Raw genomic sequence first — 26915 nt, forward strand, 5'->3', positions numbered from 1 at the left:
TACTAATCTACTGCACATGCGTGGAACGCGTTCACCGAGCGGACCTCAGCAGACAGTATAAATACAAGTAGTCCGCGTCTGTGCTGTCCGCAGCTGTCCATGTACGCGTCCAAACTGGTGTATAACCGAGCCTTAATAGAGTTGGTTTAACTACTTTTGTTGTTCTTTTTGTGTTGCGGTGTAAATTACCACATTTCTTATATGGAAAAGAGCAGATTTGACTTTCCACAGATCACAATCATGCATTTCCACAATCATGCAGGTTTTGACCAACCTGGGCAAGTAAATAATGAGAGAATATAAATTTGTTGGGGAACCGTCCCTTTAAGAATTGAAAATGACTTTCTTTCCATAGTAAACCTGAAATCTGTCAGGTTTTAGGACCTGTGGATTCCCCTTCCACAGAGGAGGCACTAAGACAGGGGACTTCTGGCTCTAACTACCACAGCAATCAATTTCTCAACAACAGGAGCTGCTTCGGACTGGATGACAAGAGCATTCTGTTTCCCCAATTCAGGATTAAGCATTGGAGCTTTTATATTGGAATATTTAAACATAAATATATAATCAAGGCATCATCTGATCAACTTTCTGAAGTGATAGAGAGGGAAGAAGAGGAGGAGAGAGGTAGGACAGTTTGACACATGCATGCATATAATACTTTTGTATTAAGAAGTGAAGTTGTGGCCATAAATTGTGAAGTCTTTGTGCCCATAAAAATAAAAATCTAATATTAATTTTTAGTCAACCTTAGTCCACTTTTAAGCTTTAGACCTAAACTGGACATGGACTGATTAATTTAATTAATTTCTTGTGCATAATCTTATCTTGTTTTTATCTAAACTATTCTTCTCTGTACTTTATACAGAAAAAGTCCACAATTGTTAAAACCAAAGTGTATGCATTTAATTGTATGTAGAGTTTATGAAAATACCTATAGGATTAGTTTAGTTCACAGTCTTCATGGGTAACCAACAATCCCATTTGTCCTTTCTTTGGGGGGCTTAACGGGTCTCCCTCCCTTTAAACTTCAGGATCATCAGGTTACCATTGCGATACGGGCCATAGCAGCGCTTTCAGCTGCAGCACACATGCACAAAACCTCTACTCACACATGACTCATATTACCTCAGTCATACACTAGTGAGGTAGTAGCATCAGGTCAGACATACCTTCCATATTTTTCATATCATGGAAGTCTGAACAAACTGTCAGCGCGTGCCTGTTTTTTTTCCCCATCATTTTTTCATCTGTGTTGTAAGGCAGCCATCTCAGTTACCTACATCACTCATTACTGATTCATGAGAACCAGTCATTACAAGACATAATATGTGCAGTACAGTATACACATGGAAGCCATGAAAGACAGCCTTTGACATCAATATTCTTGTGAAGCAAACTTTAACTTTTTGTAAGGACAATGCCACTTATAAATGATCTAGTGTTTCTAGATTTGAAGATGTTTTTAAAGGAATGGTGTACACTAAATTTGTAAGTACATTCAACATGGATGTTTAAGTCAATTCAACTTAAATTACATTAAACTGACTTTAAAAAATTAGTATAATGCTGTTCTCTTGCATTACTTCAGATAGTGATGTGCTCAGAAATAATCACTGCCATTGGGACAAACGCTTTTTTATATGTATTTCTTCTGGCCAAAAGAATTTTGAGTCTGTGCCCAGATGGGAGTATTTCAAAAGCAGAGTGAAGAGTGTGTATGGTCTTTAAGAATCGCAATTGCCATTTTTTTTCTTCTTCCATAAAATGATCACATAACCCTAGGATGTAAAAAACTATCAAACCAACAGATAAGACTATTGATACACTCAAAGTATGAGGAGCTGTTCATTTCCTTCTGATTGGAAACCAATGAAATACTATCAGCATACTTATGAGGGAAAGATTATCATCATCACACACTGTAATTCATTAATGAGAGCAGTACTAGAGACAGTAGACATCCCTGCGGTACACCAGTATTTAAAACCAAGTCGTCAGACATGATATTATTGATAAAGCTGAGGTCGATCTTTTAAAAAATTCTTAATTCTTTAAAAAAAGATGAGTTTGGACATTATTAAAAGCAGATGAGAAATCCATGAAGAGAATTCAGTTGTAAAAACTGAAAATATGTCTTTATTTATTAACCCATTCCAAACTCTTAATAACTTTTCTATCCTCTGTGCATGCAAAAATAACTTTGTAATGTGTTTGTAATGAATGGGAACTGAAGTATGGTGGCTGAGAGAGCTCAACGCGCAGCAATTGATGAAAACACATAGAAAAATATTTTTTTTTAAAACATCACAAAGATGTTTTCTTAATTTGCTGGTGTATTTTTTTCTGTTTGCATGTGTTGTGTACGGTTGCAGCGTGTTGAGCTCTCTCGGCCACCGTACTAGAGTTTTCTAGCTTCAAGAAGGAAAAGCACCAAAGCCATTATTGATTTGAAGGATTTGAAATTTTTGTCATTCTCACAGAAGCTATCATATGACTTCAAAATACTTTTTAGTTGCGCACAAGTCATGCAGTATGGACCACTTTATACTACTTAGTTTTTATTTTTGGTCATTTAGGAGCTTGACAGCCCCTGTCCTCACTTTCATTAAAAGTAGACAATAGAAAATAGTGGCCTACATGGTTAAATATTCACCTTTTGTGTTCTGCATAATTTGTTCCACAGGTCTGGAAATGGCATCAGAGTAATTATCATTTTTATGTAAACCATCCCTCTCTAAACTAACTTGCATTTCATGCTGTTTAACCAGATGTTTATTCGGGTCAATTGCCACATAGCAAGCCTGGTTCATGGACTCCAGAACCTGATGTTCTCCAGACACTTGACACACTTTTAGCTTCATACTTTGAACACAACAGGTTGTCTTCTGCCCTTTAATGAAGATCCAATTTCTTGTGCCATTTCTCTTTCAGAAAGGACAGTGTTTGAGTAGGAGAAGCTGGTCCTCTCAAAGCCAAGTGATCTCTACTATTGGCTTATACTCAAGGCTTTTTAAGGCTACTAGGCCACGTACACACAAGTTTTAGGAGTGAGAATAATTGAAAAGTAAATTGTTCTGTGTGTGTACAAAATACAGGTGTTACATCTTGTATTTGAGATGGTTGAAGTAGTGATGACCATAGAAACAGTTTGGCATCTCAAGGTTGTAAACAAGAACATGGATGTCATCTAAAATGTTTGGTGTGAGCTATTTTGAAGCAACATTAGCTGAATAACAGATACAGTACTACCGTTAAAAGAAATTAATGCTTTTATTCAACAAGAAAGCATTAAATTGATCAAAAGTGACAGCAAAGACTTTGTCAAATAGATGATGTTCTTCGGAACTTTCTATTCATCAAAGGCCCTGTTTATACCATGGTATTAAGATGCGTTTTGGTCGATCAGATCTCAAGTAGACGAGGCAGACACATTTCCATTTACACCTGGTGTTTAAATTCGTCTCTTTTGTCCACTTTCAACCACTTCTGTCCAGATTTATTTAAAGGGAGGGTCTATTTTTTGTCTTCAAACCAAACTTGGGTCTTCAGGCAACAAAGTTTAAATCCTGTCTGGCTAGCGCGCTTCCCGTAATTTTTACGGATTAAGTCAGTAGGCGGAGAGTAAGGGGTCGCGGATACATTCGACCACATGAGCGTTTACACTACGAACGCGATCCGGTCTGATGCGTTTTTGACTACCTTTAGAAGTGGTCGAAAGTTGACAAGCTCAAACATTTTAGACCCCATTTGCACCTGTATTTAGCATCGTCCACTTGTGATCCGATCGACCAAAACGTATTTTAATACCAGGTGCAAACAGGGCCAAAGGATCCTGAAAAAATGTATCACAGTCTCCAGAAAGAAATTAAGCAGCACAACTGTTTTCAACATTGATATTTCTGAGGATTTCTGAAGGAACGTGACACTGCAACCATAAAAAATCAGCTTTGCCATCACAGCAAACATTTATATTTTAAGTTGTAATAATATTTCACAATATTACTGTTTTTACTGTAAATCCAGCCTTGGTGAGAATAAGAGACTTCTTTTAAAAACATAAAATCTTAACGATCACAAACTTTTGAATGGTGTCCTTCAATTTTTATCAAACTGTTTTTTAGCATAATTTTGAATAAGCCAAGATATACATGTGCTGTCACAAAGATGGTGGTGTTACTTTTCAGAACCCCATAGGTTAAAATCAGATTTAAGTTTTGTAAATAGCCGAACTCTGTGTAGTACAGAAAGAGATTGAATACTCCAGAGAGGAGTGACAACCGTAATTAGCGGCAGTGTCTATGTGGACATTGTAAAATCAAAAGCTGCTTCTCAACTTCTGTCCGTATGCTTTGAAATGTTTATCGGGAACCGTCAGGTACTTTATAATTGGCTGTAACTTTCATATTTCAACATATGCCAACAGGTTCTTGCAACAGGAAAAAATTTCCATTTGGCCTGAAATTCAAGAACTGAACAAAAGGAAAAACTTGACCTGCTGTCTTGCCATAGACCCTCACAAGACACCATTCTCTTTGGGATTTAAGTCCACCTGCCCTCTTTCCCACAAGCGTCTGGGGCTTTTCAGAGGGGTTTATGGTGTCAGCGTTGAGAGGGTTATTGGTGATGACCCTGGGGCTTCGTCCTTTGAGCCAGGGATTACCTGAAGAATAACAAGAGAAATGGGGCGAAAAAACCTGCAGCACTGTGAAAGCAAATACCCCGAGATCGAGAGGTGAGGGGTGATAATCAGAGCTCAGACTAAATAGAAATTAACAGCTGGATTTGCAGTCAAAATGGTTTCAAGAGGTGTTTGAAACAAGGACGGAAGGGGCACAGAAAGGGAAAAAAAAATTGTTTACCGTATAATAAATTTCAAGCATGTGCTAAATGGGACTCATGTGTGTTCTTATGAGTTATCAGGATGGTGGAGTGGAACAGGCCAGGGTAATTTCTGTCTTTCTTCCCTTTGAAGAACAGCGACTGAGCTTTAAAGTGTCCTAACACGTGGTTTCAATTCAAAGCCACTCCAATAAATAGCACTCTAAATGTATGCCGTCAGTCCCCATACAGTTCTAAATCGGATTTTTGATGTAAACTATCCAGCATATTTACCATTTCTCCTCCAAATAGTTTCCAGAGACACAGGTGTTCGCCCATGAAATATTCTCTGACACATCCTTTTATGCCGTGCTCTGTAAACTATTGGAACATGTCGGAGGCCTTTTTCTCGGGCCTGGATCACCGCCAGCCTCGTTCACTCTTTTCAACCTGGCTTCAGGGTGTTTTAAGGACTTGAACTTCTAATTACCCTGCAGTTTAGCTTTCAAACCTGACATAACAAGCTCTTACTGTAGTTGTTATAATTGGGTTTTCATGTCTTGCTCAGTGTCAATGATGTCAGTAGAATGCACCTGCAGGGAAAGAATTATATCTGCACCATTATATCTGAAGAAGACAAACAAGTCACTCCTAGTACTGGTGGACAAATTAGTAATTTCTTTCTGGAAATTATTATTATTTTTTTTAAAATGTTCTTTTTTTATTAAATGAATTATTTTATTCAGCAAAATACATTAAATTGATCATAAGTGGCAGCAAAGACTAAAATATACGGTAAAAAAAAAAAAGTATATATATTCATGATTAATCACATCTAACAAAAGTATGAAGACTGGAGTAATGGAGTAAAAAAATAATATAGCATATTCATATTTAAATTAATATTTTAAATAATATTTCACAATAATAATATTGTTATAATATTTCACAATATTACTGTTTTTACTGTATTTTTAATCAGATAAATGCAGCCTTGGTGAGCAGAAGATGCTTCTTTCAAAAACATTAAAACATCTTACCAATCCCAAATTTTTGGTCAGTAGTGTATAACAATGATATTTTTTTTGTATAATCTTTTTTATATAATATTAAATACTTTACAGATAAAATATAGTTCATTTTAAATTTGATAGACATAAACCAAAATTTTAAAGTCTCACATTATACAAACATGTTATATTTGACTCTTCTTCTTCTTCTTCTTCTTCTTCTTCTTCTTCTTCTTCTTTTGTGGCAAACAATTTTTTCACCTGCAAACAATGTAAAGCTGTCCTGAACACTTATAGCTTCACAGTAAGGGTCAATTTAGTTTTTTATTTATAATAATATAATACTGAAATAAACTTCCGACTGCATGGAGCTGCATGGAGTGCATGAAATAAAGAGGGTCAATTTTGTGGCGTATAAAGTATTTTGATCAGACTCTTCTTTGCAGGTAGCTGTTTAATGGTTGTAAATCAGTATTTTTAATGTGGTTTAACGATTATCCCGGGGGGTTATCCCGTTCATATGAACAGGTCTTTCATTTCCTGCTTCAAAGGTCCTGTAAGTCATTTTCTCAGAACACCAACTATAAAATGGCCCTATTATCTGAGAAATCACATTGGTCTTTTTGACGAAAGAGTCTGTGTGCATTCTTGTGCTGCCATCGACCAATCAATGTTGGCATGACATCATTTCCTGTGCCTCCAGAGTGATTAGTCACATGGCATTTAGCCCATAAGCAAAGATGGCAGATTTTCAATCATGTACTTCCAGGGGTGCATGCTGCAGCTGAGCCATTGAGATGAATGGGATTGCTAACCAATAGCTAGCTTTCATCCAGTTTGCTGACATGTCTGTGGACAGAGGGAACGTGGTTGAAGCAAGATGACGGAAGTTAGCAAGACAGCTGAAATCGCTTACAGCACCTTTTAAGCCTTGTTTATTTTACTTGTGGAAGAATGATCTTTTCCAATGTGACAAGGATTTATTTTCCCCATCCTAACATTGGAACAAATTTCAATATTTAGAGCGGCTGAGGACAGTTGTATACATCCACCATGAAGCACAGTGTAAATCAGAACATCTGTGGGAAATGTGATGTGAAAAAAACAACAAGAGCAGGGATTCATTTGCCACGGGCCACTAACCTCGCAGCCTCGGGCTCAGGGTTTGTGGACCGCGAAGCAAAGCCAGGCTGTTTGATTGTGACAGATTCTCAACATCCTTGCCCCTTCATTTGTTTCCAAATGAGATTTTGCTTGTGACTTGTTGATAGATGATATAATTCACTCTTTTGTCAGCAGCATAGCAGCTATTACAACCTTTACATAGAAATGAATAAATTTGCTCCCCTCATTTTTTCGAAGATAATAATTATAATCATTTTTTCCCTGTATGTCCAATGTGAAGAAACTATCCTGAGCTGTGATGTGGAAGGCAGCATATACATCTATGTTATTGTAAATATACATTTCACACACACACACACACACACACACACACACACACACACACACACACACACACACACACACACACACACACACACACACACACACACACACACACACACACACACACACACACACATATATATCATGTAATTTTTATATATTATATAAAATATGTAAAATATGTAATTTGTATATATATATATATATATATATAAAATAAAAATTACACTATATATGACTTTTAAAGGCCCACTGAAGTGCCTTGAAACCTTGAAACATGTTCAAAAATTCAATGTGTTGACGTAATTTCCACTGAAACAGGAAGACAGGCCGGGACTATCGAACATCTCCTCCCCTTTTTTTAGATAGCCAATAGCATTTAGTTTATATCACAGCGTTGAGCTCAGTAAAGCTGCAGTTTCCTCCTAATCTCTATCCGTTTCTCCACCTAATCTCCTCCATATCGCTTTAAAATATAGCCTTCAGCGCAGACTTTAAATGGGCCCGATAAGTTTTGTGGTCTGCACGGACTCACACATATGATCCGCTCTGTGCTATCGTGTCTCTGGACCGGAGCAGACTGTGTGCGGTTCTCGTGACACTAACGTGAAACCAGACTTCATTCACCCCAATGGAAAGCATATCCACACTCTCTGAATCATTCCCTATCCCCTATATAGTGCACTTTGTGCCATTCACCATGTAGAAAATAGTAAAAGTGTGAACAAGTGACTGAAAATCTGATGAGAAGCTGAAGTTGCAGAGTGATGTCAACAAAATCATTTATCCATATTCGCGGAAGTGAGAGACTGTAAGTTTCGATGCTTGTTTTTATCAGTTCTTTTGTCTTTGGCTTATATTTCTCATAAATTTCTGCTTGTTCTAAATCATATACAGATACAATAGCACAGTAAAGATCACATTTAGGCTATGTGAATGCATTAGTAAGAGATTGTGTGTGAATTAATTCTACCTGGCAGCGTCTCTCTATTAATAGTGAAGCTGTGGGTTTTAGTTACTAAGAAATATATGCTAGAACTGTTCAGTTTCAAATCTGTTTTATTGATAAATCACAGAACAGTGTTGAAAATACATTTCAGTGCTACTGAATGTTTCTGTGTGCACGATCTGCACGTGATGTGCAAGCTACTTTCTGCCTGTGTATGCTTACAATGCAGCACGCATTAGTTCAGATCGATGATTAATTACGTGTACAATAAGTTGTGTAAAAGGTGCATTTACCCACTTTTGAGCATCCAAATGGTATAATCTAATAATAATTTGTGGAGCGCTCTCGAGAATGCATTTATTTGTTATTTTAACAGTTGGAAACGGAGCGTAAAAGTGGACTTAAAAGATTTTTTATGTTGCGCCCTCTATAGGCCATGATCAGCGACTAGTCGATGTCAAGTATTATTGTTATGATTAGGAGTAGTAATATTGAAAATTTCTCACTTTTAAGAGCCCTCAATAAAACATCTATAACATAATGAAATGTTTTCAACTATTGGATAAGTAAGGGATAATGTACATCCAGCCGGTGGTTCTCTCAAAATAACCCCCGACAGGATCGCGGAGGGGTCTTGATTAGCCTGAAGGGGGTTATTTTGAGAGAATCACCGGTTGGATGTATATTATCCCGCTTGAGTTGATTAATATTTTATTAGCTCACCAAACGCAAAACTTTCACGAAGAAAAACCGTTCCAAGCAAGTGTAAAGCGCTGGTGACTTCAGTGACCCGGATGAGCCTGCGTTATCTGGTTTGAGCGGTTGTTATCTGGGAATAACTTACCGCTGGATGGCGCTATTGACCAATCAGAATCAAGTATTCCACAGAGCCGTGTAATAATTGTTGTTAACCATTACCATAGTCCAAAATGATGTGGTCTTAAGCCCCATCCACACTACTGCGTTTTAGTTTAGAAACGGAGAATTAAAACAAATACGATTCATGCAATTCTGAGAAATAAAGTCACAATTATCTTTTAAAAATGTTTATTCTGTGGCGGAAACAAGCTTCCATAGTATCTCATCATAGATATATACACTAGATGTCGCCTTGGGGTTCTAAGCATGCGTCAAAACCGCTGCCATCTTGGAACAGGGGTCTTGTCATAGGAAGTAGCTAGGTAACGCTGAATTCATGGATGATGCCGGACTTTTGTGCTGCGTATGGATGTTCACACGAACGAAATCTAAAAACCAGACAGCAAGGGATTACATTTCACAACAATGTGAAATTTTTTAATTTGTTAAAAATTTCTCTGGACTCAATAATAAATACATGACTGACCGTTGGAACGAACCAAAACAACTAGAAAATCGCATTCATGACGATTTATGGTGATTTTATTTCCGTTAGACCTTTTCCTACATTGACGCTGATGCATTAAAGAGGAGGGGCTCCCCTGTTCCATGATGGCGGCTCTATTGACGCATTCGTTCCAATGAACTGCCGTAGCCAAGGCAACATCTAGTGTATTTATCTATGATATCTCATAATCCAACAGTGTACAAAACCATAGTCACAAGATGGCAGCAGCTGTGTTTGTATGAAACAAGAGATACTGGGTGGCATAATTAAATAACTGTACACAAAATATTGATTCAACAGAGTTTTAATATTTTATTAGTTCACCAAATGCAAAACTTTCACGAAGAAAAACCCTTGCTAGCGAGTGTAAAGCGCTGGTGACTTCAGTGACCCGGATGAGCCTGCGTTATCTGCTTTGAGTGGTTGTTATCTGAGAATAACTTACCGATGGATGGTGCTATTGACCAATTAGAATCAAGTATTCCACAGAGCCGTGTAATAATTGTTGTTAACCATTACCATAGTCCAAAATGATGTAGTCTTAGGCCCCATCCACACTACTGCGTTTTAGTTTAGAAACTGAGAACTTAAATAAATACGATCTCCATCCACACCAGCGTTTGAATCGCGTATTAGAATTGATCTCCATCCACATTAAAACGACTGAAAATGCGGATCATGGGCATGCGCGTGCCAGTGTAAACAGGAAACAGATTGACTATTCCTCAGATTTCGCTGAGGTTGATAAGTGCCGATCTGGACATTCGAAAGTTTTCGCACCATTCCTCAGGAACCACAACTTCATTGATAAAATGATCCCACCATGCGCTGGTTCTTCCCGGCTTAACCCAAAACCGACGCTCCATGTACGGTCGATACCGCTGCATGGGAATTGTCACAGATCGCTCGAAGAATAGCTTTCCTCCGGCGCATGTAGGCAGTTATAGCATTGTAAAATGCAGAATTTACTTGCACTAACGTAACTGGTAGTCCAGGCTGTTGTTGCATGTTTTCATCCGTTGTATGACGCCCAATCAGAGAGCCGAGCGTGAGCCTCTGCGTCATCGTTTTTAAAGTCCTCCATTTTAACCCGTCTTCACTAAAACGCCCTCCAGAGATTCAAAAGGCAAAACGGGGTCGGCAGCGTTTCTAAACTTCTCCGTTTTAGGTCTTCGTTTTTGCCGTTTTAGTCTGGACGGGAGGTGCAAACATAGCAAAAGGTCTCCGTTTCTAAACTAAAAGGTAGTAGTGTGGATGGGGCCTTATACAGTTTGACAGCAGAGATAATGCAGAGATCTTGTTTAGTTCACATGCAGTGGCTGCTGAGGCCAGTAACTTTGTCTGTATCTATGGTATATCACTAGTGTAGCCGTAAACAAATCCGAGGCCAAATCTCACAAATCCCTAAGACCCAAGGTATCAAGTCTGCATGCCAAAAGAGTTGCTCTTACTCTAAAGAAACATCATGCACAAGTGCAGTCTGTCTATACTCTGTCACGGTAGATACCAAACATGGTTTAAAGCGAGTGATGAGACTGTCCAGGTGAAACCCGTGAGCTGCGGCAGTTTCTTTAAATACCTTTCGTGTCTGTGTTCTCCGGCCATAGAGTGAGCTGTTTTCGTGACTGCAAGGGTTAGAATTTCCAAGTGTTTATTTCAGGACCATTAACAATTCATTCCTAACTATTTCTGATGTCATTTCGCTCTTTTACTGGCATCCAGAGCCTTATTCAGACTTGCTTGTGAAGTCGCTCCTCACCTGCCAAAAGTTTTGAAACAATGTAAATACTGTATGTCTTTTGTAATGGCAAAGGTCTTCTGTGCTGTTTTCAAAGATGAGACACTGAACTAGTTGTGCTAAAGCATTCAGATTCAGAAAATGCAATCATGTGTTTATAATGTATCTGTGTATTCATTTGAAAGTTGCTTCAGATAAAAGAATAAATATGAATGTGGAGGAATTCAAATGATTGCATTTTGCATGGCTTTAACAGACGGAAAAGCCTGGAATTTGTAATGTGTATTATACCAAGAGGAACATTGTTCCCTAATAGATTATAACTTAATTAGGTCCTGTATATGTTCACACAGGCCTCGAAATAGTTGTTAAATCCGCTACTCTAAGGGAAATATTTCAGCTTATTCCAAAACCTACCAAGACCTCCTGGTTCTGGTCAAAAGATCCAGCACATCTGTTTTAGATTGAAATAGCCTGACAGAAGCGGTCAGATTTAGGTATCTTTGTCTTCATGCCTGCGATTTCCCCACAGTTACTCAATACCATAATTCAGTAATTGGCGAGCTTACACCTCCACACAGAGAAACAGGAAGGGTGTCGAAAAAATAGGACAGCTGGCAGTTGGTCTAAATTGCCTGCTATTATGCTTTTTAAGACAGCTTCCGCAAAATAACGTCCAGAGGGTAAACGAGACAAAATCTCGGCCTCTGGATTCCAAGCAAGCCAGAGCTAGCCGGCAGCACGCAAATCTACTCAAGCATTTGCTTGGCCTGGAGCATCAAGTCACTGCATTTATTCTTTTTTTCAGCTTTTGTTTGTTTTATTCCTTTTTCTCAATTATAGTTGTTGGTTAAGTAGCTGACTGTCAATGTGTGCAAGCAAATTAACTAAAACAACATGATTTTTATAACTGAAGACATTTGTGAAGTATTTGAATGGATTCCCAGACCAAAGCATTTCTTATGTTGTTAGTTGTTTTCCTCGTGATTCCTTGTGAGGTAAATTTGTTCTATTACATACAGTATTCTTGGTGGCTCCCTACAAACCATTTGATAAAAAATGTATAGAAATATATAATAAAATATAATAAAAACTTTTTTTTCTAAAAACCTAGGTATATATTTATTTCTAAAAGATCAGTTTACATTTTAAAAAAAAATTAAAGTATGACCATCATGCATCAAAATTTGTCTAATGTTAAGTATAGGAGACAAACGTTTAAATACTGTGGTAGGCAAAATCCAAAAAAACAAAAATAATTTTGCCACATATTTTTTTTTTATAGTCACATAGTAGTCACATAGTTCTTTATGTAGTCGTTACTCTTACAGTCACTGATTCCAAACACGGTCAGTGATTTTATTTTTGTCAATTTAGCCCTTTTTAAAAATACCTTCTCATGATTTTATGTAGTGAAACGATTTTGGATAATCTTTAACTTAGAAAGTGCAAATCGTTCACAGTGTTCACAGTAAAATCGATTACTATAACGATAACTAGTGTTCACACCAATGCGCGATGTTGTTCTCTTTATTCTGCTGCTTTAAATGCTCGAACTTTTTAAAGCAGGATGGATTCTGATTGGCTGTCAATGTTTAATGTTTAACGTTTGGTTCTGAAAGTGATTCCAGCGATATTGTTCCACTCCTCTGTGCCGTTAACTTTATAGTTGTGATGTGGTCTCTGCTGTTCTTTTATGTTTACAATGATTTTTGGAACTATATATTTATTTATCATTATAGTTATTGGCCTTGGTGTGAACAGACCTTTATACTGGCAAACTTGTGCATGTAATTCAACATTCGAGCATAGTTGTGTAAATACATTTAGTCTGCCTCTCTGTACTGCATTAAAAAGTCACTCAGTCTTTGTTGCTTAGATGTGGCTTCAATGCAGAGTAAAAATCAGCAATGCAGCCATAACTCATAACTCAGCGAGGGGCCCCCGCACAGGACTGTCCCTAACGCCAGTGCTTCTATTGTTGTCCAAGTAAATGATGTAACTTCTGTTTCTCATTGAGGGAATTTGTTGAGATTGTTAAATTACACAGCTGCTGGTTCAGAGAAGTGCAGAAGAGATCTGGCTTTATGCTTGGGAGATGGGAGATATATTTTACATTGATGTCTTCACATTTCAACACGGCTATTTCTCTGGTGGGAAAAGTCAACCTGTTTTCTTTAGTCTGAAAACAAAGTTGAGTCTCAGCAGTGTTTTTGTCAAGAAAACATTAAAAGATTCTCATTATTTGACCACTGATACGTTTGAAATGTTTACTGTTCACCCACATGCTACTTTTAGACACACTGAAAACATATCTGCTATAGCTTAACGGCCATTAATGAGTGACTAACATTTTTATAGATGTCATTTGCTACTGAATATCTGTTCTGTGTCGTTTTAAAATTGTTTACACTTTAACTGTAGGCCAATATACATTTTGCAATCTTCTGTGGAACTGCTCTTATCTTAATTTTTAATCTTAACTAGGTTAAAGGGTTAAGAGTAACTGGATTAAGATGAACTGGGGATGAAGAGTATGATGGCAGAGAGAGTTTAGGGTCAGATGAGGGACTTCAGGCCAGTGCTGTTCACACTATATCTTTACTCAAAGAAAAGTCAGTAGCAAATAGGGCACAATATGCTGTTAATATGAATTCATTTTCCTTATTGCTTATTCACAGGTTTTTTACCCCTTTTTGAATTACGCATCACATTGTGTTGTGTTTTGGGGTTAAAGGAGATGTCTGTAAACTCAACTGATAATGTAATGGCAGAAAATTACCTGCACTTTTTCAGTTTTTCTACATTTATTTTTCTTATATAGTGCTGCATTCATTGTGTTTTATGCAAACATAAACATTTAGTTTACTGTGGTGTATTAAATGGTGTTGTTGCAAATGAGCATGTCACCACAGTAACGTTATCTATAGTTGTCTAACATAGATTAGGTTCTGTCTAAATGATTTGTGATAGTCTTGGAAGCATCATAGCATTGGTAAAAAGTTATAAACAAATGAGTAATGTTTTGGAACGTATGTCCTCATTTTCCAGAAAAAATGCATTTATAAATTACAGCTGTAATGGAGTTACATTACAGCCAGTGTTGCAATATAATTTTCATTATATAATTTAAATTCCAGTATATATATATATATATATATATATATATATATATATATATATATATATATATATATATAATATAAATAGAATATACTATAAAGTTATTATTCAATGAAAAATAGACATTTATTGTTTGAACTATAATGTGTGTGTGTGTGTGTGTGTGTGTGTGTGTGTGTGTGTGTGTGTGTGTGTGTGTGTGTGTGTGTGTGTGTGTGTGTGTGTGTGTGTGTGTGTGTGTGTGTGTGCGCGCGTGTGTGTGCGTGTGTGTGTGTGTGTGTTTGTATATCTTTCTTTTTTTAAATAATGAATTCATTAATGATTATCCTACTCTAATTTTTTTTTTGTTGGATCTGTAAGATTTTTTACATTTTTTTGAAAGAAGTTTCTAATGCTCACCAAGGCTGTATTTATCTAATAAAGTTGAATTGCAATTTTAAAATGTAATTTATTCCTGTGATGCCAAGCTGAACTTCCAGCATCATTACTCCAGTCTTCATTTTCACATGATCCTTCAGAAAACATTCTAATAGGCTGATTTGCTGCTCAAGAAACATTTCATCAGGAATGTTGATCTCTCTTTTGATACGTCTCTCTCGATTTAATTCTCTGAAGCTTGTAGAAACTTGATTTTTGCCATTCCTGTTCATCACTGAAAAGAGACAAAATGTAAGAGTTTTAGGCGGTCCCGGGAGAGGCTCGAGCAACTATCTGATACTTACACTGTGTGACACACACACACACACACACACACACACACACACACACACACACACACACACACACACACACACACACACACACACACACACACACACACACACACACACACACACACACACACACACACACACACACACACACACACACACACACCCTCTGGCTGTACTCGCTCGGATGAGCCTGTCCACACAGGACGAGCAGGTGCTTTATCTTGATCATGTCTACTGGGTGGCTCTTTTCAGAACTACAGGCATTAGTGTGTGTACTACAGGACTGTTTAACTGAATGAAATAAACAACCTAATTAATCCTTTTGCATATACTTATCCTAAAATATAATTATGTTGTTAACTAATGTACTCCATCCAGGAATTTCCATCATGATAAATGTATCTGTTTCAGTGATGTCACACTTTATCATCATCATGGGCCTCAATGGCCAGCTGGTGTCCAAAATGTATACCGTCAATTACAGTGATGATGACCTAAATATTACACCATCACTCTGAAAACAATAACTAGTTTTTTTTTTTGCATTTTTGGAAAGAGGGCTTTCCCAAGATCTTTATATAAGCACACCTCTCGTCAATGAGCTGCATGATATCATTTATGTTTGTAGCATATTGGTGTTACTCATCATAATTTAATACCTAGGGTTAGGGGGTTGGTCGTGTTTTTCACATGTAAATCATACATGTGTTTATGGTTTGTGAAATTATATATTTGTATAATTGCTAACAGCATGTGTATGTGAAGGTACAATTGTGTCCAGTTCTATATCCAGAGCTGATTATAATTCCCCCATCTGGATTCATCATCGTCTGTTGTCGTCAATAACATAAGCAATAAGTCTTTTACACCCTCTCATAACAGAGCTCATCCAGCCAGCCATCTGGATGTGTGTATGAGAGTGTGTTTGTGTTCATTATGTCCTTGGTTGGTTTTATTAACAACCATAAATTTGTCAGTGAAAACATTGATAAATGATGCTGGCAATGAAATACTGTACTTAAATCATTATTTTTATTCACTGTCTGACTTTTGTGCAAGCAATAACTGCCTTTAGATAAATGTTCTCTATATCCTAACATATTTCCCCCTGTAACCATACAACTCATTTTACTACTGCCATAATATTTATGATTTCCCTCTGGCAGGGGTTAAAACAAGTGGAAAATCTTATAGAATTACATAAGCAAGGACCCAAGCTATATCTAGAAACCAGAAAGTAATAGAGACTATGGCTCTGTTTGAGGAACAACCCACAAAAGCCTAACATTCACTTCCTTTTTCTTTAGAATATGTAAACAACATTTTACAATTTTCTTTGTAACAAAAGAATAATTATTAATAATAATATTAATTAATAAAATAAAAATTATATTTATTAGCTATATATATATATATATATATATATATATATATATATATATATATATATATATATGTCATGTTATATATTAAAAAATGTATATGTAATGTTATATATTATAAAAAATTATTTGTGATAAAATTGTAAAATGAAAAATAAGTAACTATATATGAAATAAGTATAAAAAAATTAATAATAAATTAATTCTACATTTTTAAGTTGTGATATATGTGTGTGTCTATATATATACATATATATATTTTAATATATATATATATATATATATATATATATATATATTCATTTGTAATAAAAATGTCAAATTATATTAAAAAAAGATTAAATATGTTATTGTAAAATATTTTACTTGGTTTGTAAAAAAAAAAAAACACTTGCAAAAAAAAAAGAAGCTAGTCAGATAAAACTTATATTCGATAAAGTATGAAAAATACCCAGATGAAAAACATAGGTTCAAATGACAAACAAATTATAACAAAGTAATATGTTATTATATATAATATATTACTTTGTTATAATTTGTTTGTCATTTGAACCTATGTTTTTCATCCGGGTATTTTTCATACTTTATTGAATAAGTTTAATCTGACTATAGCTTCTTTTTTGCAGGATGGTCCGAACATGCCCGCCGTTTCACCTCATCCTAAACCATGATGATTCTCATTTTACGTAATGTTATGTGACAGCTTCTAGTGAACCCGTCCAGCACAAGTCTTCAGTGTGCACTAAAGCGGATGCTGTCTGTGCATGGACTACTAGTCCTCAGCACAAAGCCATGCTTCATCCTTGGGCTCTGCCACACATGAGTGCTTAGAGAAAGCTTGCCCTCCAGCCTCTGGAATCCATAGCCCTGTGGAGGCTGGAGATAAGGCCGTGCGTATGTGTGCTAGAGAAGGGCTCACGTTACATGCTGAAACTCATGCCACCCAGGAACTGTTACCATATGAAAGCAGACTGTTTTGAAAGGAGAGTACCGCCTGGCTCGGCTCTTTGTGTCAGCGTGATAACACCGGCTATGCCAGACGGAACGTGTTAAATTGTCTCTATCACAGCTAATGAGTTTGAGGTCAGTGGCTGAGGATTTCTCAGACAAGCCACACAGAAAGGCTGTGCGATCCAAAGCAGTTTACTGGAGGTTTTTGTAAGTTGTGGGAGGCGGATGGTTTGGGTGTGGGGCGTTAGTTGATGTGTGTCACATTTGGGGTTTTGGTCTGTCTTGTTTGTATGCGTGTGTCACGCTTGAGCAGTAATTTGACAGTGATTACTTCATCACTCACAGAAGATGTTTTCATTGACTGAAGCTTGGCCTATGATGTCTGAAATGTGCATTTTCTCCCAGCATTTCACCAGTGGAAGGAATGTATTTGGACAGATGAGGTGTTTCTCCCTATAGGAAAGAAAGAAGTAATTGGAGGTCTCTTTAATCATGTGAGAAATGTTTCTGCTTGACAGCAGTGAGATGTCATTGAGAGCAAGTTTAGATTTTTGTCTTCAGGAAAAAGACCTAATCCGTTGAACTGGTGAATCATTTTTGTAAATCTGCTCAAATGAACTGATTCACTGGAATGAATCGAGGTTTCCAATGCTGCATGAGCATTATGTATTCAGTAAATGGTAATTATATAAAATTATAGCTTGCTTCCTACTTTTTTCTACCTCTTTGCAGAGGAGCTGGAAGCAGAAGATGCCACGCTGGTCGATACATGTACCATGAGGAGCACAGGAGATCTACGCTAAAGACAGACAGGAGAAAACACTTCACCTGGATACATTTCACAGGTAAACATTCTTTTTTTTAAGTACAAGATTACTTGTATGATAAGCCTCATATTTTCAATTGAAAAAAATCCATGTCCAGAAAGCAAAAGCTATGCCATGGTAGTTTACAGAGGTTCATTCAGGCTGTGCTGAAACACATGTACGAGGCATTTCTACTCCTTGAATATAATGTCAATTATATATCAGCTCCCAGATTCAATGAAAATAAATACCAAAAAGTATTTTGGAGTAGTTTGGACATGGTAACATACTACCATGTTTTTTGGACATGTACTATGTTAAAACTAAAGTCTTTTTTGAAGTAACATGAATATTCTGCGGTTTATGTAATATTACCAATATGATATCATCAGTTCTGTTACAATATCCAGTTTAGGAGACTATAAAATATTCATGGTTATTTTCAATAAAAGGTTTATTACATTGGATAATGGATTCTTAAACCTGATTAGACTAACCCGATTTTAAGCTGCAGATGATCATATATAAATGACACCATCTGCAGCTAAAACTCTTTTTTGAAAATGTCACTGTTATTTTATTATTTAAATATATGACCATCAGTTCAATAAATATGCATTATTTTCAATATATGAATTGGACAGTATTAAAAGTGGATAATTTTTCAGATTTAGCCATTACACATTTGTCCATACAGTATAAAACAAAAACAGCTATCCATCTACTTGAACTTTTTCACTACTTGAAAATAAGAAGTGCCTGAAAAAAATGAAAGAAAAAAAAATCTCACAAATATTTCAGTATGTAAAAAATGAGATTGGAGCTTTATTGTGAAGCTTTTTGTGGAAAAATGCGGTTTAGATCTACAGAAGTCAGCCATCATATAGTTTATCTACCATTCTTTAGCTGCCATAATATAATATATCAGCCAAAGCATCTGTGCATCACAATGCGGAAGAAAATCTGAAGAAATCAGGCATCATATTTGTGCGTAAGCTACTATTCTGTGCGATCAAACCTAACATGAATCTGTGCTGTACTCAGGTCACGTTGAGCCCATGCGGTGGTCCATGCTTGCCCTGCTGCTCTTGTCCTGCAGCCAGATGTTTGCCCAGCGCACAGGTGACGTCTGCTTACAAAACAACCACCACGGACAAGATGTCACAGCCATCCCTGTGCCAACCGTGGATCCCAAACTCTTCAACAAGAGACGGTACCGCTCGCCCCGCGTACTTTTCAGCGAACACCCCCCCGACTCTGAGCCCACTGGGCACCGGATGAGGAACAGGGAGAAGAGGAAAGCAGGACCGCCTCAACACCGCGGCGTTTACTCCGTCTGTGAGAGTGTCAGCATTTGGGAGGGGAACAAAACCAAAGCTACAGACATGTCAGGCAAAGAGGTCACCGTCTTGCCTGACGTCATCATCAACAACTCCAAGAAAAAGCAGTACTTTTTTGAGACGACCTGCAGCAGCGGGCGGACCGGAGGTTCTGGGTGTTTGGGAATCGATGCACGCCATTGGAACTCATACTGTACCAATTCGCACACGTACGTGCGAGCGCTGACTTCATTCAAGAACCTGGTGGCGTGGAGACTCATTAGGATCAATGTAGCTTGTGTGTGTGTGCTGAGCCGAAAGTCTTGGAGACAATGACAAACTGGCTGCTTTTGAATACACCAGCAAAAGCCTTATGATATCAAACTTGATATTCCAAATTCCTCCATGGGATGGTGGACATTTTACTTGTGCAAACCATTAATGATAACTTGTGACATAAAATATACCGTCTAAGGAGGATATTGTCAATGGAATGAGTTGGACTTCAGAGTTTGTTTTTTTCAGTTCTTTTTTATGCATTTCTGTCTTTTTAAAATAATTGTTTTCTTTTGCAGCAGTAGGCCTACCTGAACATGTACATACATTGTTGTGTGTGGTAATTGTTATTTATTAAACTGCAGCATTATTGTCAAGTTTATTGTGGGTCCTTAGTGTGCATGCATATCAGGACATGGATCATTTTTAAAGCAACATTCTGGGTTAAATTCAACTTAAAATTAAAATTGTCATGATTTACTCTTACTTGAAAACTTCAGTACATTCATTGTAATTGCATTGACATTTTTGTCCTGTTTTGTTCTGTGGAAGAAAAAAGCTATACAGGTTTGGAATGACATGAGGGCGAGTAAATGACGAGTTCATTTTTGGATGAACTTCTTGTTTACAAAAGTGAACTAAATTTCTTCCTAATACATGTTCCTTTTGTTATAGATTGTTGCACATTTTTCCAAAGAGAAAAAAAATGACTGAATGACTTTCATTTTTGGCCCCTCCAACCACTTGTCAACATATTTTCACTGACAGTCAATTTCCAATAGTTCAAAAAGTCATGGGCCCAGTTGCAAGAAGTGTATTGTCAAAGGTTTTCTTAATTTAAGGGATTTCTTGCAACCAAATGCTGCCCTACATTTAGATTTTGTGGAATATCTTGACTCTAAAATTCGTCACCTTATCAAAATAAAATGGTTTGGAAATGGTAAAAAAAAATTAAGCTTAAGCTCTTTCGACAGCATTTGTGCAGTTAGTTACCACAGAAAATTATTTCAGGTTAACACAATGTGTCTTCTATGATACACTTACTGCAGCCTAGTAGATAAGCATGCTTAAAGGGACAGTTCACGCAACAAATGGGAATTCAGTCATTATTTATTCACCCTGTTGGTGTTGTAATGCTATATGACTTATTTTTAAGACCCCAATTGACTAATGTCATATTTTTCAAGTGTTCTGAGGACATATGATAGGGTTTGGTGAAAAACACGCAAAAATTCTGCACAATTATTTTGGTTGTATAATCATAACACTTAAACATTACATGTTAGCATAACACTGGTTTGATAGATTTCCTTATCCCCAGCTAAAAAAAGAGTTGAGGTTACTCTTTATTTGGTAACCAGTGTTGTGCAAGTTACTTCCAAACTGTAATACATTATACATTACTTGTTACTGTAATTTAAAAGTAATTCATTACCTTACAAAATTACTGTCTCAGAATTGTAATGCGTTACATTACTCCTGTATTACTTTTGAGTTACTTTCACCAAAATAGCTATTCAGTAGTAGAACTTAACATTCTAAGGCTGTAACGATATGCGATATGAAACCGAAATCACGACACTCAGATCCACGAACCTGCAGAATCGCGACTCACACCTTCCAACTCCAAGAGTTATCCTTCCCGTCCAGATCCAATGCTACCACATCTTTAAATTACTATTATTATTATTTGAATTTTGAAGTTAAAGGGTAACTTAAATAAGCCTGAGACGCATCTCTTTGTATGGAACCTGCCTACGACACCGGCAACCGCTATGTCACGAACCACCGCAAACATCCAATAGGAAAATTCAACTGCAGTGGCCACCGTTCAACCTGAAGAGGGCAGCGCTCAGACGTTTTTAAACCATATATTGTAGAATTAAAACACTTTAAACACAAATGTCAAAAAAATTACTGAAATCAATGAACAGCATTTATGAAGCTCCATTCTTACAGATCATTAACTAAAAAAAGTTGTTTTAGTGTTTAGTTACCCTTTAACATTATAAAATACGTAGACCTACACCACAAAACTAGTTGAGGATACATTTTTAAAATTGGGGAATTCTAACGGTTTTGGACATGACATTTGCAGTCAAAACTTGAAATATAAATTCTCAGAAAATGCATTTAATACCAATATATTGAAACATCTGTTTATCCCTAGGATACCCCCTTAAAAGAGTCCAGACATTAGAAAAATATCAGTCTACACATGCGTTTTATATTTAATATGAGGGAAATACACACGCATTCATTCATGCGTGACAAAAAAAATATTTAACTTTTAGGAGGCAAAATATTTTTTTGTAATTCTGTGAATTACACTGCGCAAATCAAAAGTAATACTACCCACCGGATGAAGAAGGGTTGGCTCTCCACAGAACATATTCATTTTATTTTAGTTCGCATTTATGAGGAAAAAACAATATTCGTGACAGTTCTCCGTTACGGACCCGACCGCTCTGAAGCGGCACTAAAAGACTTTCACAGAGACCTCAAACAGAAGACACAAATTTCTTTAAAGTGAATTTCGATTTGTATTAATTTTATCTTAATTTTAATCAATGTTTCATCAACCAATTGCCTGGATTTAATAAATAAGAAGTAAATATAGCAGACAATAGATAATCATGACACGGAGGCGCCTGCGCGTGAACTGGAGCGCGTCTCATAAATTAACCGAAACTCAGCGTAGGCTATAAGGTAGCCTAGCCTACTTCACAGACCTGAAATATATATATATATATATTGAAATGTCTACTTGTAAGCAGAACAATTCAAAACGAAAGAAAACGGACTGCTCTCTGCTTATCTGTATGAACTGTGCATATCTCTCTGGCGCATTTACTACTGCGAAGATCGCGAGTCAGCAACGTCAACTGCATCTTTATTAATAAACAATTAAAATGTCTCCTTGCTATATTTGACATATTCATAATCATTGCTTTTGCCGGTTCTTTGTGACAGCTTTTAGTTGCTTTCCTTACATCATGTTACGTGAACGCGTCACCACCGCATCAAAAATGATTGCGTGATGAAAACAAGAAAAATACCACCTAAACATAGCCTAACTGTTTAGAAAGAAAACACAGAACAAATGGAGTAGCCTAATGCGCATACGTCCATCTCGCAAATGTACAGTCTTCTTCTACACCCATTAGCCGCTTTTCCACTGGCCAGCGCAAGCACAGAGACCGAAATCATGCCTCACGGCACTCCTGTAAAAAATAAATCGCTATAAAAAAATATATCAGACGCTGCCATTTAGTCTTTATTTACAAACTTGGACACAAACTTAGCCTACTTGCATTTTTCATTCGTTAATGTCTCGCGGTCTTGGTGTTTTTTTGTTGTTGTTTTTTTACAATTAAAACTAAAAGTGTGTTGTAACGCAAGCGTAACTGAACATGTAATATAGTAAAATATTACTGAAAATTGATTAGTAATGCCTTACACTACTGTGTTACAGCAAAAAGTAATATGTTACTGTAATGCATTACTTTTGTAACGCGTTACTCCCAACACTGATTAAAACTAAAAGTGTGTTGTAACGCAAGCGTAACTGAACATGTAATATAGTAAAATATTACTGAAAATTGATTAGTAATGCCTTACACTACTGCGTTACAGCAAAAAGTAATATGTTACTGTAATGCATTACTTTTGTAACGCAACACTGTTGGTAACACATTTTTTTAGCATATACCATATTTTACCACTTTATTACCATAGTAATAACAGTAAATTATGCATAATTACATGAAATTAAACCTCAACCAAACCCTAATCTAACCCTAACCCTATAGTAAGTACATGTTGTTAATTAATATATAATTACACTGTAACAATGACACCTTCAAATAAAGTGTAACCGTTTATTTTAAGATAACGTAGTTACATCAAATAAGTACTGACTGAGTAATATTAATTAACCATGTACTTACTATAGAGTTATAGTTAGGTTATAGTTGGTTATGGTTATAGTTAGGGTTTGGTTTATGTTTAGAGTAGTTACTTGTAATTATGCGTAATTTACTGTTACTATAGTAAGTACATGTAGTAACATGTAACTCACCTTAAAATTAAGTGTTACCAAAGTTAAACCGAGTTAAACCTGCATTTGGTATTTGTGCAAGAATACCAGTAATGGACATGGAAGGAAACCAGTGATTATGTTGGTGGTAGTGTATAACCAGAACTTTATCTAACTAGAAAATGAGTTACCACTTCAAAACCTCATAAATTTACTTAATGCAAGTTACTGTAACATAAATGACATTCATCGTTTTGCTTTTAAATGTTGGCCCACTAGACTTCAATTGTAATTGCTTTACTATAAATATTTGATATTATTATTTGAACATTAAGGAAAGTCCAGATTGTTTTCTGTGGCCATCGAGCGCATGCCAAGCTGTTGACAGAGCCTAAATTGCATTTAATCTAGCATAGTCCATTTAACATTTTCCAGAGTGCTTTTTTTAGCACACACACACCAAAAAAAAAGCCATTGAACTGTCATTAACGACCTCAGTTTAAGCTTTCAGGAGTTTCGTTTTTTTCTGGTTTTGGTGTAAAAAAAAACCTGTGGCTCAGACATGACCTTCAACCATGTGGCAGAAAAACGAAACGGTTAGGGCAAATTTGGTCAGAAACTTTGAGTAAGCTGGAGAGTTTGTTGAATGTGTTTGTGGGGTCGACCTCACGTCTCAACAGATGTGCTTCTCACACATGGAAGCGGACCTACGCTGGAATGCATTAGATGTTCTCCTTCCAGAGGCTTCCACATGATGCAACTGGCCTTGAGAGGGAAAATCGTTAAAAAGCAATATAGCAACCACAAACAGGTGTGTCACTCCAATCAGACTCTGAATACATTTGTTTAGGCAGCATGTGGAAGTCTTAAAAAACAGATGGGCCGCGGCCTGCGATACCCACCTCAGGTTTGATTGCGTAAACAGAGGGAGACCACATGCCAAAGGTCAGGTGCATGGCCAAATGATGAGGTCATGTCTGGAAGCCTGAAACCCACATGCTTAAGTCTGCGAGGTTAGGCGTCAAAGTTCGGGTCGAATATTCAACAGGATTGTTAGGTTTATATATCACATCACTCACAAGCGAGTCCTTCATCAGCACATGTTTGTTTAGCGATATAGTGCGGGTCAAAGGGGTCGTCATTTCAAACAAAATCACGTTCACACACTCATTTGATGATGTTTTGTGGTCATCGGCTATTTCAAACAATTCTGTGTAGGCTACTCGGATGAAGAATGAGATGAACGAACATGCCTGTCTCTAATTGTTTGTAGGACAGCTCCCTACGGAGAGTCTGCTGTGACAAATCAAAGAGAAGCCCTTTTGTTTAATTCACAAAGAATATTAATGAGATTAATAAACTGTGGATTGTACTGACACACTGTGGAGATTTCAAACAAGGCTACGACCACCCCTCAACATGCGTACTAGTACAATGTCGGATTTATTTTCTTTAGGAATGTTAAAGATTGCCCAATTACATTCACATAAATGTCTTAATCTAGGTATGGCTGTGTGTTATGGTATAGGCCTAGGCCTTAGGCTGTGTAAAGTGATAAGTTGTCCAACAGTAAACAGCGCTGGATGTAGGGATTCAAAAACGAACAACTGTCGCCCCCTAGTGGTTCATTCGCTCATTTACGCTTTCCAGGATAATGGCTGTTTGCATTTTCCTCTGTAACATGAGTGAGAAAGTTTATGCAGAAATTCTATTCCAGATGTTATTTCACTCAATTTTACTTTCAGTTATTTCAATTTTACTTTCTATCGTTGTACAATACTGAACATGTTTGAACTACAGCCTACATATTTTATCACAAGAGGGAGCACTGCTCTTACAGAACAAATTTTATCTCTATGAAATTGGTGTTAAATTAATGTAACATTATTTATTGCTCATATACTCCATGACATGATTTTATTGCAGCTCTATAGGCTAGGGAAACCATGTTCCTGAGATAATTATGAATATTTTAAATAGCAGCATTTCTACTTTGAAATCAATAATTTTGTATTACTTTTCATATTACTTTATTAAATAATGGTTTTATAATTATCACTCATTATTACCCATAAAACCAATTGTCCTCTGACCATAACTCAATATATAACATTACCACTATGTCTGGGTGAATTTTAAAGATATGTCTTCTTCTTCTTCTTTGGATTCACGTCCGTTTGTGTCCTAGAACTAAGTTCTGTGAAGACTTCATTGATATTTAGCTGGCTGTATGATGAACTCAGATAATGGTACAAGCCTATAGGGTTAGCTCAAGCTTAATAATGTTTTATACACTCAAGCTCATCATTGTTGATCTCTTCTTTGTTGACACCACTTGTGTTTTGGCAACGTTGCATTAAAGCATTTTAAAGTTTATACCCAAACAGGGAAGGTTAAAGACCCTATACAACTAAATATGAGTAAGTATATAATTTATATAGGCTATATAATATAAAGCCTGATTTGTTTTACATTGCTATGTATAAATAGCCTATATTCAAACTCCCACGGGTTTGGATAAATATGAAAGTCTCTAATGAAAATGTGAGAAAGATGATCTCAAGATCATCAGTGTGTCCTGAGTTTGACCTCAGACCAGCAGACAGTGGTGGTTGAGATGACAGTGATTGTGACAGATTCATTGTATGAAACACACCTTATGAGAGATACTCAATAATGAATACCCAGAATGTCTGATCACATGATGAAGGCGTTGTAAATTACACCATAGTTTCAAACATAGCAATTCTAAACTGAAAATCATTGTATTTTGTGTGTGCGCGCGCGCGAGTTCTTTCACATCTATCTATCTATCTATCTATCTATCTATCTATCTATCTATCTATCTATCTATCTATCTATCTATCTATCTATCTATCTATCTATCTATCTATCTATCTATCTATCTTCAGGAAAACGCGGGAAAGAAGCATTGCCCTCGCCCCCGTGTCCAATGGGCCAATGGGCGGTGCT

The 26915-nt window shown here is 36.6% G+C and overlaps 1 protein-coding gene across 2 annotated transcripts; it reads left to right on the forward strand.

Annotated features, from left to right (window-relative positions):
• The first annotated feature begins 474 nt into the window (after window positions 1–474).
• ngfb (nerve growth factor b (beta polypeptide)) lies at window positions 475–20341 on the forward strand. 2 transcript variants are annotated; one of them, XM_077199931.1, is made up of 3 exons: window positions 475–627; window positions 18235–18347; window positions 19353–20341. In XM_077199931.1, the coding sequence occupies exons 2-3, from the start codon at window positions 18272–18274 to the stop codon at window positions 19961–19963; spliced, it is 687 nt and encodes a 228-aa protein (XP_077056046.1). In that variant the 5' UTR covers window positions 475–627; window positions 18235–18271; the 3' UTR covers window positions 19964–20341. The 2 variants fall into 2 exon arrangements, with proteins under 2 accessions (XP_077056046.1, XP_077056045.1); XM_077199930.1 differs by lacking the exon at window positions 475–627 and adding an exon at window positions 8027–8091.
• Window positions 20342–26915: the final 6574 nt, after the last annotated feature.

This window comes from Siphateles boraxobius, unplaced genomic scaffold (assembly GCF_051911475.1).
Source record: "Siphateles boraxobius isolate OS27281-9 unplaced genomic scaffold, OSU_SipBor_1 41, whole genome shotgun sequence".
Taxonomy (NCBI): domain Eukaryota; kingdom Metazoa; phylum Chordata; class Actinopteri; order Cypriniformes; family Leuciscidae; genus Siphateles; species Siphateles boraxobius.